General features: G+C 51.6%; 1 protein-coding gene across 1 annotated transcript in view; it reads left to right on the top strand.

The window, feature by feature from the left end:
• PACS2 (phosphofurin acidic cluster sorting protein 2) overlaps nucleotides 1–12,514 on the top strand; it is a 71,280-nt gene that overhangs the window by 39,004 nt on the left and 19,762 nt on the right. Inside the window, exons 3-7 of the mRNA XM_006902698.1 lie at nucleotides 5,290–5,415; nucleotides 5,989–6,151; nucleotides 6,870–6,943; nucleotides 7,746–7,802; nucleotides 9,575–9,634. Of these exons, the coding sequence (XP_006902760.1) occupies nucleotides 5,290–5,415; nucleotides 5,989–6,151; nucleotides 6,870–6,943; nucleotides 7,746–7,802; nucleotides 9,575–9,634 (480 nt within the window). The remainder of the gene's footprint in view (nucleotides 1–5,289; nucleotides 5,416–5,988; nucleotides 6,152–6,869; nucleotides 6,944–7,745; nucleotides 7,803–9,574; nucleotides 9,635–12,514) is intronic.

The following is a 12,514-nucleotide window of genomic DNA, read 5'->3' as shown; positions in this document are numbered from 1 at the left end:
AAAAAGTCCCATGCTAATCCATCTCATTTCACCAGTATGTCAATATGTCAATATTTATGTGTTCCTTTTCTTTCTCCAATGATGTCTAGTTTTCCTACATTCTTTTTACATTTCACCTTCTAGTCATTAGTTTCAGCTTACAGCTGTTCCTCCTCCTGTGACAGCACCGTAATAGATGGAGAAGAGACTGAAGTTGTTAACAGTTTCAGCTTACTCCGCTCCACAGTCAACACTCTTGGAAGCAGCAGTCAGGAAACATCGGCTGTCAGGGACCTCTCCAGAGTATGGAAAAGCATAAATATCAGTCTAGAGAGTAAGGTGCGTCTGATCCTGGCCATAGTCTTTGCAATTACTTGCTATGAATCAGAGAGCTGGACATTGACTAAGGATGATGGGAAAATTGATGCCTTTGAGTTGTGGTGCTGGAGAAGAGTCCTGCACATACCATGGACCACCAAGAAAACCAATAGTCTGCGTTGGAGAGGACAAAACCAAGTTTCTCGTTGTTGTTGTTGTCAGGTGCCATCGAGTCATAGACTCATAGCGACCCTATGAACGAAAGGCCTGAGCACTGTTCGTACATAGAATTTCCGGAGGCAAGCCATTTCGGAAGTGCATGCCGCTCCTGCTTCCAGGCTTGTTTTAGTCGGGAAGCTCCAGCCAACACTGTCCACCATGGGTGCCCATTACCACGTTTGACACATCACTGTCACAGTGTTCAGCATCATAGCAAGCACGAGTTACCTCTGTACAGCAATGGACAGACCGGTGCTATACCACTGATTTTTTTTCTCCATGGAGGCTAGAATTTTTAAGCTCTCTCTTGCATACTTTGGGCACATGGCCAGGAGGGACCATTTTTTTGGAGAAGGGCATCATTCTCGGAAGGGTGGAGGGACAGTGCAGGAGAGGAAGACCCAGGATGAGATGGATTGATACAGTAACTGGGATAATGAGGATAGGTGTGTCAGTGAGACTGCCTCAGGACATGGCAGACTTCAGAGCTGCTGTATAGGGTCGCTGTGAGTCACTGGTGACTTGATGGCACATAACAACAAAGAGGAGAGAGAATCCCAAGGAGGGGAAGGTTTTCTTGAACCGATTCTCTTCCCTTCCCTTCCCTTCCCTTCCTTCCCTTCCTTTCCTTCCTTTCCTTCCCATATTACTAGTTTTAAGAGTGAAAAGAGCATCTGGCCCTGTTTCCAGCCAAGGGCATAGTCTGCCTCCATTTGGGAGACAGAACTTTTTTTTATTTTTTTCTTCTTCTTCCTTTATTTTATTTTTTGTTTTACCGGTTTGCCTACAAAGTTCGTATAGATTGTATTTCACACTGTTCTTCATTCACATTGTGTTTCATACAATCATTCTCATGCATTATGTTTTATACAATTAATCACTTTTGGACCTTGTCCATCATTACCCTGTCTTTTCACCTGCATCCTTCCCATTTGCTTTCCCCCAATCCCACCCACCTGATAAACTCTTATCTTCACTTGAACCCAATTTGGGGCAAAAGACAGACCCTGTTCAAGGGTAAGTCCCTGTCTCCAACTGAAGCAACAATACTTAATCGTTTGTAGCTTTTTCTTTTCCTTCCTCTGTAGATTTTCTTCCCAGTGCTCTTTGGAGCAAGAGTGATGAGGTTTCTCCTCACATACTTTTGGGCACGTTGCTAGGAGAGGCTGTTCCTTGGAGAAGGAAATGATGCTCAGAAGGTAGTCACGCTGGCAAAGGAGAGTAAGACCCTCAACCAGGTGGACTGACACAGTGACTGCTGCAGTGGGCTCTTGTGTGTCAGGAAGTGTGAGGATGGCGCAGGATAGAACAGGGTTCAGATCTTTTGTTCATAGTGTCGAACTTAACTCGACAGCACCTAACAGCAGTAACGATAATAGAAACTTTAACATTAACCCCAGGGCCTGTCACAGGGGCATTGATTTTCTCATTTTCTCTAGACGTCCTCCTACTTGAATTGTTGTTTCCCATCCTGGTTTCTTTAGTATGTGTTTCCTGTTTAGAGGCTCAAAATGTTCCCTCTTATTCTGGAGGTTTCTTGCAACTTTCTCAAACCCTGCTTATTCTGGGATGTTTTCATAATTTGTTCTGCTAAGATTAATAGCAGACTATAAAAAGTCTCAGGTCAGTGTAGTCCCAAATGCTGGACGTGCTGTGTAAGTCCATGATACCTGCTATCAGTTGCTCTTCCTTTTGTTTCCAGCTCCACTGTGTCCCGTGGGTTCAGTGATGCACTAGAAAGTCTCCCAGAGACTCGGGCCTATTAGGGCAATGACTCACGTGACCTTAGATAGCAGGCTGGTTTTGGAGAAACTGGAGTGATGGACCAGGATTCTGTAGACTGTCCACAGAGCTGGATGGCAACTGTGAGTGATGCAAGCTGGTTGTGGAGAGACTGGTGAACATCTAGAAGCTTTGTCCCAAGTGAGCGAGCCTTCTACAAAAGTAAACGATGCCTGACACTCCGGTCCCATGAGCTGGAAGGGTGGAGCTTGTGTTCTAATCCTCTTTCCTTAATACAATAACTCCTTCAGCACAAAACAAACACTTAATCATTAGCTAGAGAAGACACACGCTTAATAAACCTTAGACACAAGAGATTTCCTGCACTCTCTCTGCTTCCTCAGTTACCAGCTGCTTCCCTTGTTGGACACCTCTTAGCAGTTGGCGTGTCCATGTAACCACCGACTTAGACTGAGCTGACTTGATGGAGCTGCCCTAAACTGTATGAGGTCACCATGGAACCGTGGATGGGCGTGTCTCATTCACACACACAACCTCTAGGATGTCCCCAAGGGGAGACTCACCACCTCCACGCGTTTCCCTCTCCTTGGTCTTCACCGCCACAGGAGTATTTGCCCTTTATGGCTTTCCTCGTCTTGGACCACCCATGGAATTGCCTGTTCACTGCAGTGCTTGTGTTAGGCACACATTGCTGAGAATCCAAGTTCACTTCTCTGGGAGGCTTTAACCCCTCCCACCCGACAGCTGCCACAATGAGATGTTGGGATGGGTCTCCCTCGAGGGAGAACACGGGCCTGTTCCCAGAGGGAGTACTGTAGCCCCTGGGGCCCCCATGTTGTTAACAAGACGGCTTGGTGTTGCCACAGAAATCAACTAAGAGAAATAAATGTACACACCAGGTGAAAAATTCTCATCTTCACTTGAACCAAATTTGGGCCAAAAGACAGAAGGCTGTTGGGTTCTGTCCCTGACACAAAGCTCAGGCTGTGTCTTGACCTTGACCATTGGTCAAGGGTCTTGACCTCACAGTCTTATTCCTTCCTAGCAGCTTGGAAGGAAAGGGGCCACTAGGAGAGGCGCTGGCGAGCCGTGACTGGAGGTTTGGAATGTCTTGTCGCAGGGGTGGGTGCAGCCTGGTTGCAGCTGGTCAGGAGACGAGGACAGTGGGACCAGAACACAGGTCCTTGTCTCCTAGGAGAGAACTCAGGCTTCTCTTGCTCTGGCTTTACCTCCATCTTGTGACTTTTTAAAGAGAAGTTATGCATGAATATACTTCCTGCAACAGCCCTTCCCCATGGGTCACAGGTCACGACCCCACCCCTATCCATCACAGCCCCTCTTCTCGGGTCATTGCCCCAGCCTACCTCCCTCTCCTGAGGAGCTGGCACCAGGTGCTTCTGGCCTCTGGCTGATTTTTTCCCCTTTTGTCTTCATGTGGAATGGGGGGTCTATTTAGCTTTGTTTACAAAGACGCAGTTCACAAGGGTTGGTTTAGACAAGCCTGTATGTATGTTGGAGAACATTTCCTCTAAACATACAGCACTCTCTGTCAGTTTGCTGCACTGAGGTGGCCTGTGGTTGCTGTGATGCTGAACCTTGTGTCATTGGGGTGTCAAATGCCATAACAGCTGCCCATGGTGGCCAGTGTTAGATGGAGCTCCCAGTTTAAGACCGGTTTGGAAACAGGAGTGGTATGTACTTCCTAAAGAACATGCCTCTGGAAACCCTATGAACTTTGATAAATGACAGTAGTTATAGAAAGGCTTCAGGCCTTTTGTTCACAGGTCACTGTAAGTCGTGCTCGACTCATCAGCAAGAACAAACACTCCTATAAGCATGTCCAGTAATGACCTAGGACCTTCTGTTCCCCAGTGTTTTCCCTTGTGCCCTCTGAGAAGGGTGGTCAGCACCTGCTGTATACACAGGCTCTGGAATCTGTAAAGTCATGGGCTTCAGAGCTGCGCTGAGTGGGTCCTGAAACCCCTCTTCATGGCTAGCAGGATCTCTCCTAGACAACAGAAGCCTCCTTGCATTTTGAGAGTCCGTCAAAAGGTCATGACCTCACCTTCGACAGATAAGCAGTTTGGGTTTCACTAGCCGATCATGGGGATCCAGTAAGGGTCAGCCACTGTGTCCTACTCTTCTGTCACTGGGGTGGTGCTGCCCTAAGGCCCCTGCCTGTGCTGACCGGGCCCTTTGGACACTTGTAGCGGCCGTTCCCTCACTTCCTGCCCAGGACCCCTGATCCTGTTTTGTAAAGAGCAGAGGCCACGTGTGGATGGCCGTATGTGACCTTTACCAATTTCACAAAGGGGAACTGTGTCAACAGCATCAGTAACGCAGAACCAGTTCCGATGAGTTTGGTGTGCTCCGCCTACTCCCATTGCCTCTCTGTTCATCTCAGCACCGGTCTTACTGCCTTCTGGGTCCAGGGTCTGATGTGACGGCCAACAGACTACACAGAACCGTCTTGGGGAAGTCAAAAGGCTATAATTCAGATTAGTAGCAGAATACAGTCGGGACAGTTTCCAAAATGTGCACGGTGCCACCTCAGCCTTGAGGCTCAGGGCTTAAGGGCTGTGTTAGAGAGTTCTCAGTCTCCCATTACTGGCTTGCACACACACACCTCTTAAGTTGTGCACTCAACTTGGGCAAAGGCTCTTGGCTTAGCTCTGGTTCTGTAGATACGGGCTGGGCTAACAGTCTCATCACGTGTTGATTCTCTGGATTTCTGCTTCGGCCATGGCCCCTGCTGCTGCTCTGACTGGCGTAGGAATGTCTAGGCCTGAAGGGCATCCAGTGCATGCCTGCTTCTCCTTGCTGGTGGTGAGAGAGACTCTCTACTGCTGGGGTCACTCAGATTTATTGGTGGGACTAGCCATCCTCTTGTAGATTGCTGAGACTGGCCGGTTCCCTGTGGACAGGCTGACAGTCCCGATTCTCATATTCCCGCGCCTTCACATGGTCAGGTCAGATGTGATGGCTAGAAAGTCATATTAAAAGATACATTCCACACCGTTGTACCTGCAGTACCCCCACTTCCTGAAAAGAGAAGGCAACAAGCTGCAGATCATGTTGCAGCGCAGAAAGCGGTACAAGAACCGGACGATCCTTGGCTATAAGACGCTGGCTGCAGGCACCATCAACATGGCCGAGGTGAGTTGGGCTCCCCCAGCAGCTGCCATGCTACGTGAGTCCTGTGCCCCAGAGGGTGGCTAACACCTGTTTATAACACCTGTGTATCAGCCTGACCGCATGGCCTCCTGTGCAACACCTGTGGCCCTTGGTGCAGTTACCTGCAAGTTTCCCGCCTTCACACAGAAGGTGGCTATGACCTGCAGCCCTGTCCTGAGCCCCTTCCAGGAGAATGTCTTGCTGTTGCTGGGATCCTATATCCCAGCATTTCCTCATCCCAGAAGCAGGGAGAGACAACACCAGGGTGCAGGCAGATGTCAGGGTCAGGTCCCCAGATGATTAACACAGCCCAGCATCACAACTCTGGTCAGTCTGCACTCCAGCGGGAGCCAGCAGACATTCTTCACATTAGAAACGTCACTGAAGAGGTCCCTGGAGAGGCAGAGCCATCTGAAGTTACCAGACTAACTGCTGTCCTCAGAGACCTTACATCAGGCTGGGGTGTCAAGGGCAAGGCCACTGGACATGGAGCAGGGGCTTGAGATGGCACTGACTATGTGTCCTCATGTCCCAACACTGCCTGTTCCCATTCAGGTGATGCAGCACCCATCGGAGGGCGGCCAGGTGCTCAACCTTTGCAGCAACATCAAGGAGGCCACTGTCAAGGTCGCTGAGATCTGGATCTTCTCCCTGTCCAGCCAGCCCATTGACCATGAGGATGGCATCATGCAGGCTGGCCCCAAGACCAAGTCCACAGGTTAGTGTAGCACCCATGAGTCTGGGAGGTGTCTGTGGGTCTGGGAGGTGTCCATGGGTCTGGGTGGTGTCCGTGGGTATGGGAGGTGTCCGAGAGTCTGGAAGGTGTCTGTGGGTCTGGAAGGAGTCTGGGAGATTTTCAGTAGGTTTAGGCCGCCAGGACCTGCACTTCCCTCTGCTGCAGATGTTGCTGCAATACAATCAAGCAACAGACAGAGGGTGAGGGGTCAGGTGGGGTGCAGGGTGGGTGATGGGCCAGTGGGGGAACAAAGCCAGTGAGGGGTCAGGTGAGAGTACAGGGTGGGTAAGGGATCAGGTGGGGGTGCAGGGCTGGTGAGGGATCAGGTGGGGGTGCAGGGCTGGTGAGGGATCAGGTGGGGTGCAGGGTGAGTGATGGGTCAGGTGGGGGTACAGAGCCAGTGAGGGGTCAGGTAAGAGGACAGGGCAGGTGAGGGGTCAGGAGTGCAGGGTGGATGGGGTCAGGTAGGAGTGCAAGATCCACAAAGGAGTACCATCTCCCTGGGGCTGCTGCACATCAAATGCAGGTGGCAATGAGCAATAGAGGGGGACCCGTGGGACTTGGATGGCAGTGGAGACACCCAGGGCTGTGGAGTCTGGAAGGGATTCCAGGAGGCTCAGCTGGGAGTGGGGTGCAGGGGAGGCCCCCTTACATACAGAATAGAATCTCAGGGTCCCCCGTCCGCATGCCAATTCTGCAGACAACTACTCTGAGGAAGAATACGAGAGCTTCTCCTCCGAGCAGGAGGCCAGTGATGATGCCGTCCAGGGACAGGTAGGCATGACCACGGGGCCTGTGGGGGTGGGGCAGAGCAGACCTGAGGGGGACACGGGGAGGGGGACAGACACAGTGAGGGGGGAACAGACACAGTGGAGGGACAGAGCAGACCCGAGGGGGACATAGTGGGGGGGTATAGAACAGACCTGAGGGAGACACAGTGTGGAGGGGATGGTATAGACCTGAGGGGGATATAGTGGGGGGTGACAGACACAGTGTGGGGGACAGAGCAGACCTGAGGGGGACACAGTGGGGGGGATGGAGCAGACCCGACGGGGATACAGTGTAGGGGAGATAGTGGATGGAGGAGATAGGTTACACATGAAGGAGTGTTGCAGGCATGAAATGAGGACATGGTGTGTCACTGTGGCAGCCTTTAAGGAACAGAATTTTCATCCCCAGGGCTTGTGGCCATGGTTAGGGATACTTGGAAGCAGGGGTGGAGGGTGTTACCAGGGGAAGTGAGGAGAAATGGCAGGTTGGATGATGAGATTAGGAAGGAGTGTGAGGCAGGCACTCACTCTGGTGGCCCAGAGGGTTAATACCTGTGAAACTGTGAGGAACACCTGGCTGTGGGCCCCAGGAGAGCTGTTGTGTTCAGGGAACCTAAGTCCAGCCCCGGACTCCCCTGACTCCTCTCTGTCCTTTGATATGTCCCATTGTGATTTCAGACCAGTCTCAGGGTGTGACCCTGTGACTTCAAACCCACCTGTCCCATCCTGGGGTGTGACCCCGTGACCTCAGACCCCCATATCCTTGTGGTGTGACCCTGTGACCTCACGGACATGTGTCTCCACAGGACCTGGACGAGGATGACTTCGATGTGGGGAAACCCAAGAAGCAAAGGCGATCGATAGTAAGAACGACGTCCATGACCAGGGTCGGTGGCGACTGGTTTTACTAACCCTGGGAATGGGGGGGGGGGGGGGGGGCCAGGAGGTGTGTGGGGCCCCAGCCTATCTGAAACAGACTTGGGGGCCTGGAGACCCTAGCACAGCCCTCCGTGGGGAGGCGGGAGGCAGTCCGTCAGCTGCAGCTTCCCTAGGAAAGCAGTGCAAAATGGGACCGTGCCACGCTCGGCCCAGCCCCAGCTGCCCCGAGCCTTCGCTCCCCTGCAGCTGCGGAGCTGACAGGTCACATGAGGAGCAGATGGCATGGGCTTGTCCAGGAGGCTGCTCCACACCAGCCCCCAGCCAGCCAGGCTCACACATGACCAGACTTCATGCGCACACAGGCACACCTCCAGAGACAGGCGTGCACACACAGGGCTAGGCCCCCCCCACACCTTGGCCTCCACAGGCATGCACACCACAACAGGTCCCGACACTCGTGGCCTGACCTTCGCACACAGCCGGGCCCCAGGCTCTGTGAGGGAAGTTCCCGGGGTGGTAACTCTAGCCTGGGTGGGAGGAGTCCCCCAGCCTGCCGCAGGCCGCCCCGAGTGCCCATGAGCTCTCAGTGCTGAGCCCCCCAGGGAACCTCCAGCCCAAACCCAGAGGATGCCTCTTGGCCTTAGGGCACAGGAGGCTGGGCAGCAGGACTTTGTTCTGGCCCTGCCGGTGGTGGCCTCAGGGCAGACAGCAGCAGGAGGGTTGTGGGGCCTGCTCTTTAAGAGCGGGTCCAGGTAGAAAGTGGAGAAGAAACACTGGCCCCACGTCTCTGTGTCCAGGAGCTCAGAGAGGGCCGGTCTGGGAGCCCACCTACATGCACCCCCGTGGGGGCTCACCCCTGTGGGTGCCCAACCGTAATGCCTGCCATAGGTCAGTGCCTGTACACACATGCCCCTTCTGTGGGTGCCTGCACACGTGCCCCCCAGGGGTGTCTGCCCTGGGAGTGCCTGTCCCTGGGGATGCTCACCCACCCACGTACCCACTGTGGGCACCCAACCACGTGCCTGCCATGGGTGCCTGTTCCCTGTGGGTACCCATCCACATGCTCCCTCGTGAGTAGCTTGCCCATAAGCCCACCATAGGAGCCCACCCACATGTTCCCCGACACCTGCTAGAGTGAGGCCCAGGGCAGTGGGGCCTGGCTGCCTCACTTTCTGCAGAAGGCTATAGATGGCCTTAGGTAGAATGGCCATGGGCTCACCAGGCCCCAGCTCCCTAAGTCTGTCTCTAGGTTTGACCTCATCTTCAGGCATAAAGCAAGCTCAGTGAGTGTGTTACATCGGTGGGTGGTACAGTTAACAAGCTGATCGAAAGCTTGGAGGTTCAGATCCACCCAGCAGTGCCTCAAAAGAAAGCCCTGGCAGTGCTTCTGAAAATTCAGGAGCTCTGGGGTCACAGTCTAGGGAGCTGGGCTGCTAACCCAAAGGGTTCAAATCCACCAGCAGCTCCAAGGAAGAGAGACGTGTGATCTCGCTCATCCAGCTTACAGGCTGCTGTGAGTCGTTTCGGGGAGAAATTAGTTCAGCTGTTGAAACCCCCTGGAACCTCAGTTCTCTGTCCTGGAAGGTGTGGCGTCACGGAGAGAAGGCTGGACAGCAGCTGGTCCTGGTGCTAAGCTTCTGAGAACTGTGTGTGAATTGCAGCATGTTAGGGGCCTCCTTCCTTGGAGGGTCCTCACGAGGCCCCCGCCCCTTCCTGCAGGAGGGGGCCTCTCACCCAGCCTCCTCTTGCTTTACAGCAACAGAACTTCAAGCAGAAGGTGGTGGCCCTGCTGCGAAGGTTTAAAGTGTCAGAGGAGGTGAGGCTGCCTCCCATGCTCGTGGGATCTGGAGGGGGGTCCTGGGTGCTCATACTGGCTCTGCAGTGAGACCCTCTTAGCTGTCCCTTCCCCTGCCACAGGAAGGGTGGCAGAACCCCCACCCCAAGATCCTGTGAGGAGCAAGGGGACTTCTCCCCCGAGCCTCCCACCAGCACATCAGGCCAATCGTAGCCCCCTGAACAAAACCCAGAAGCGGGCATCTCTGTGGGGTTTATCTTTAGTCTGTTTACTACAGTGAATCTGTGTAACTTTTAAAAGAAGGAAAATAGATTATTCTTCATTAAATATGGTCAAAGAAAAACTTAGACACTAAGCTGTGGACCACGTGGGGAAGGAGTTTCATGGCTTCGGGCTCAAAGCAGCACTGTCATCATGGTAGTCCAGTAGTTAGGTGGCCAGAGTGGCAGCTCCAAGCCCACATACAGGTAGATAGTGCAATGTCTGTGGGCTCCAGCAGCATCTCTTCTCGGACATCAGTGCTCCACCTTGTCCGGGTGACTGTCCCAGGAATGATGACACGTGAACCTTGCCCTAGGATAGGGCTTTCTCAGAACCCCAGGTGTAGATCACCAGAGTTCACAGTCACAGAAAGAGATCACAAATCCTGAGTTGTACAACAGCTGAAATGAAAACTCATTCTAGAGGGTTCAGCAGAAGCATCAGTGAGCTTGAAGACAATTCAAACCATCTGAGAGCAGAAAGGAAAAAAGCCTGGATACAACCTGAAGGACAATTGGGCCATCAAAGATAGAGCATATGTGTCAGGGGTGCCTCTGAAGGAGAAGAGGAAAAGGCCCAAACTTCCCAAATCCCTCAGACGAGGTTCTTCAGAGACACAAATCCAGTGAAGTGAATATTTATCGTGTGTATTCAGATTTATCCCAAGGACACATCCCAAGTCCACAGGTCAGGCCTCAGGCCGGAGGCTGCTCCCCTGTCTAGGGGGCTGTAGAGGGTAATGAGCCACAGGACTGTCGGGCAGGACAGCAGGATGCTGGCTCAAGTTCAGAGATCCAGAGGTCGGCTTATGTCCAGCCAGATGTAACCAAAAGCTCACGAATGTTGCAGAATGTCTGTATTTGTTTGATGCCACACTCCCGAGGAAATGCTCCTTCATCAGATTAGCTTCTTACAGCAGCTTGCCTCATGGAAGTGATGACATCATGGGGAAGGATTCCATCATCACTTAGAAACTGGAGAATCACAACCCAGCCGTGAGGACACATAATCCTTAACCCATAACATCCTAGTTGTAAATGTGCAAAATTGGATAACCTAGATGAAAGGGGGACATTCCTAGAAATGCAGTGAGCTCCAGTTCAGAGACATTGCATAGTGAGACTGTTAAAACTCAGACGTCAATGAGACTATACCCATAACCAGAAGTTTGGCAGTATTTCTACATATGTGTCTGTGTGTGCTCTGAATAGATTCACATATATTGTAATGCTAATGGTTTAGAATCATGAAAACTTCATAGCTAAGGCTGAACACCTTGAGGTCATGAGTTGTTGAGGCCCGGAGTTCAGGACCTTAGTGCCAGCAGGCACCAGCATCAGCTTGGCGTGACTGAGTCTGTAAGGAGAGCAGTCAATGAAAGAAACATAGATACTCCTGGTACTCTTTACCTTCAACCAAGATCCATCTGACATTGGCAATAATGTCTCTAGTGTTGTGGCCTCTTTTACAGATTGATTAAGTGTGATTAAAGAATACAACCTTGAAGCACACTTTTCCTGATTTTAAAACATATATATAGTAAGTGTAGGTCTGACTTAGTGGATCTCAATAGATTGTGGCTAACCTTGAGAAGAATGGGAATCCCAGAACACCTGATTATGCTCATACAAAACCTATACTTGGACCAGGAAGCAGTAGTCAGAACAGATTAAGGAAACACTGCATGGTTCAGAATCGGGAAAGGAGTGTGTGAGGGACGTGTCCTGTCTCCACACCTTTTCAGTCTGTATGCAGAACAGATCATTTGGAAGGCTGAGCTTTATGAGGAGGAGTGTGGCTTCAGGATTACAGCAAGGCTTATCCACAACCTGCAGTATGCAGATGACATAACCCTGCTTGCTGAAACTGAGGAGGACATGAACCATTTGCTGCAGAAGGTCAAGGACTGCAGTCTTCAATATGGATTGAAGCTCAACATTAAGAAAACAAAGATTCTCGCTACTGGGCCAATTGGCAACACGATGACAGATGGAGAAGAGATTGAGGTTGTTAACAGCTTTAGCTTACCCAGCTCCACAATCCATACTCTTGGTATCAGCAGCCAGGAAATCAAAAGACGAATTGCATTGGTGAGGTCTGCTGTGAGGGACCTCTCCAAAGTCTAAAAGAGTGACGATTTCAGTCTAGGGACTAAGGTGCACCCAATCCAGTCATGGTCTCAGAAATTATTTGCTGTGCATCAGAGAGCTAGACAGTGAATAAGTATGGCAGAAGAAGCATCTATGAGGTGTGGTGCTGCAGAAGTATATTGAACATACCATGGACCACCAAGAGAATAAACGGGTCTGTCTTGGAGAGAGTGAAACCAAGTGACAAATGCTGATCTTGGGAAAGGTGGCGCATTGGAGAAGGAAAGGAAGACCTTCAACTAGATGGAATGATAAAGTGAGCACTGCATTGGGCTCTTGTGTGTCAGGGAGTATGAGGATGGCACAGGGTAGAACAAGGTTCAGATCTTTTGTTCACAGGGTCACTGTGAGTCGTACTCAACTCGACAGCACCTAACAACAACAGCACAGCTTATTGGATACTATGGTCTGTTTTAACTAGTTGTTGTTGTTGTTGTTATGTGCCATCGAGTCGCTTGCGACTCATAGCGACCCTATGTACAACAGCTCT

This window comes from Elephantulus edwardii, unplaced genomic scaffold (genome assembly GCF_000299155.1).
Source record: "Elephantulus edwardii isolate Elephantulus edwardi_28Jun2011 unplaced genomic scaffold, EleEdw1.0 scaffold00440, whole genome shotgun sequence".
In the NCBI taxonomy this organism is placed as follows: domain Eukaryota; kingdom Metazoa; phylum Chordata; class Mammalia; order Macroscelidea; family Macroscelididae; genus Elephantulus; species Elephantulus edwardii.
The sequence above is the reverse complement of the archived record's forward strand: the minus strand, read 5'-3'. Positions and strand labels throughout refer to the sequence as shown.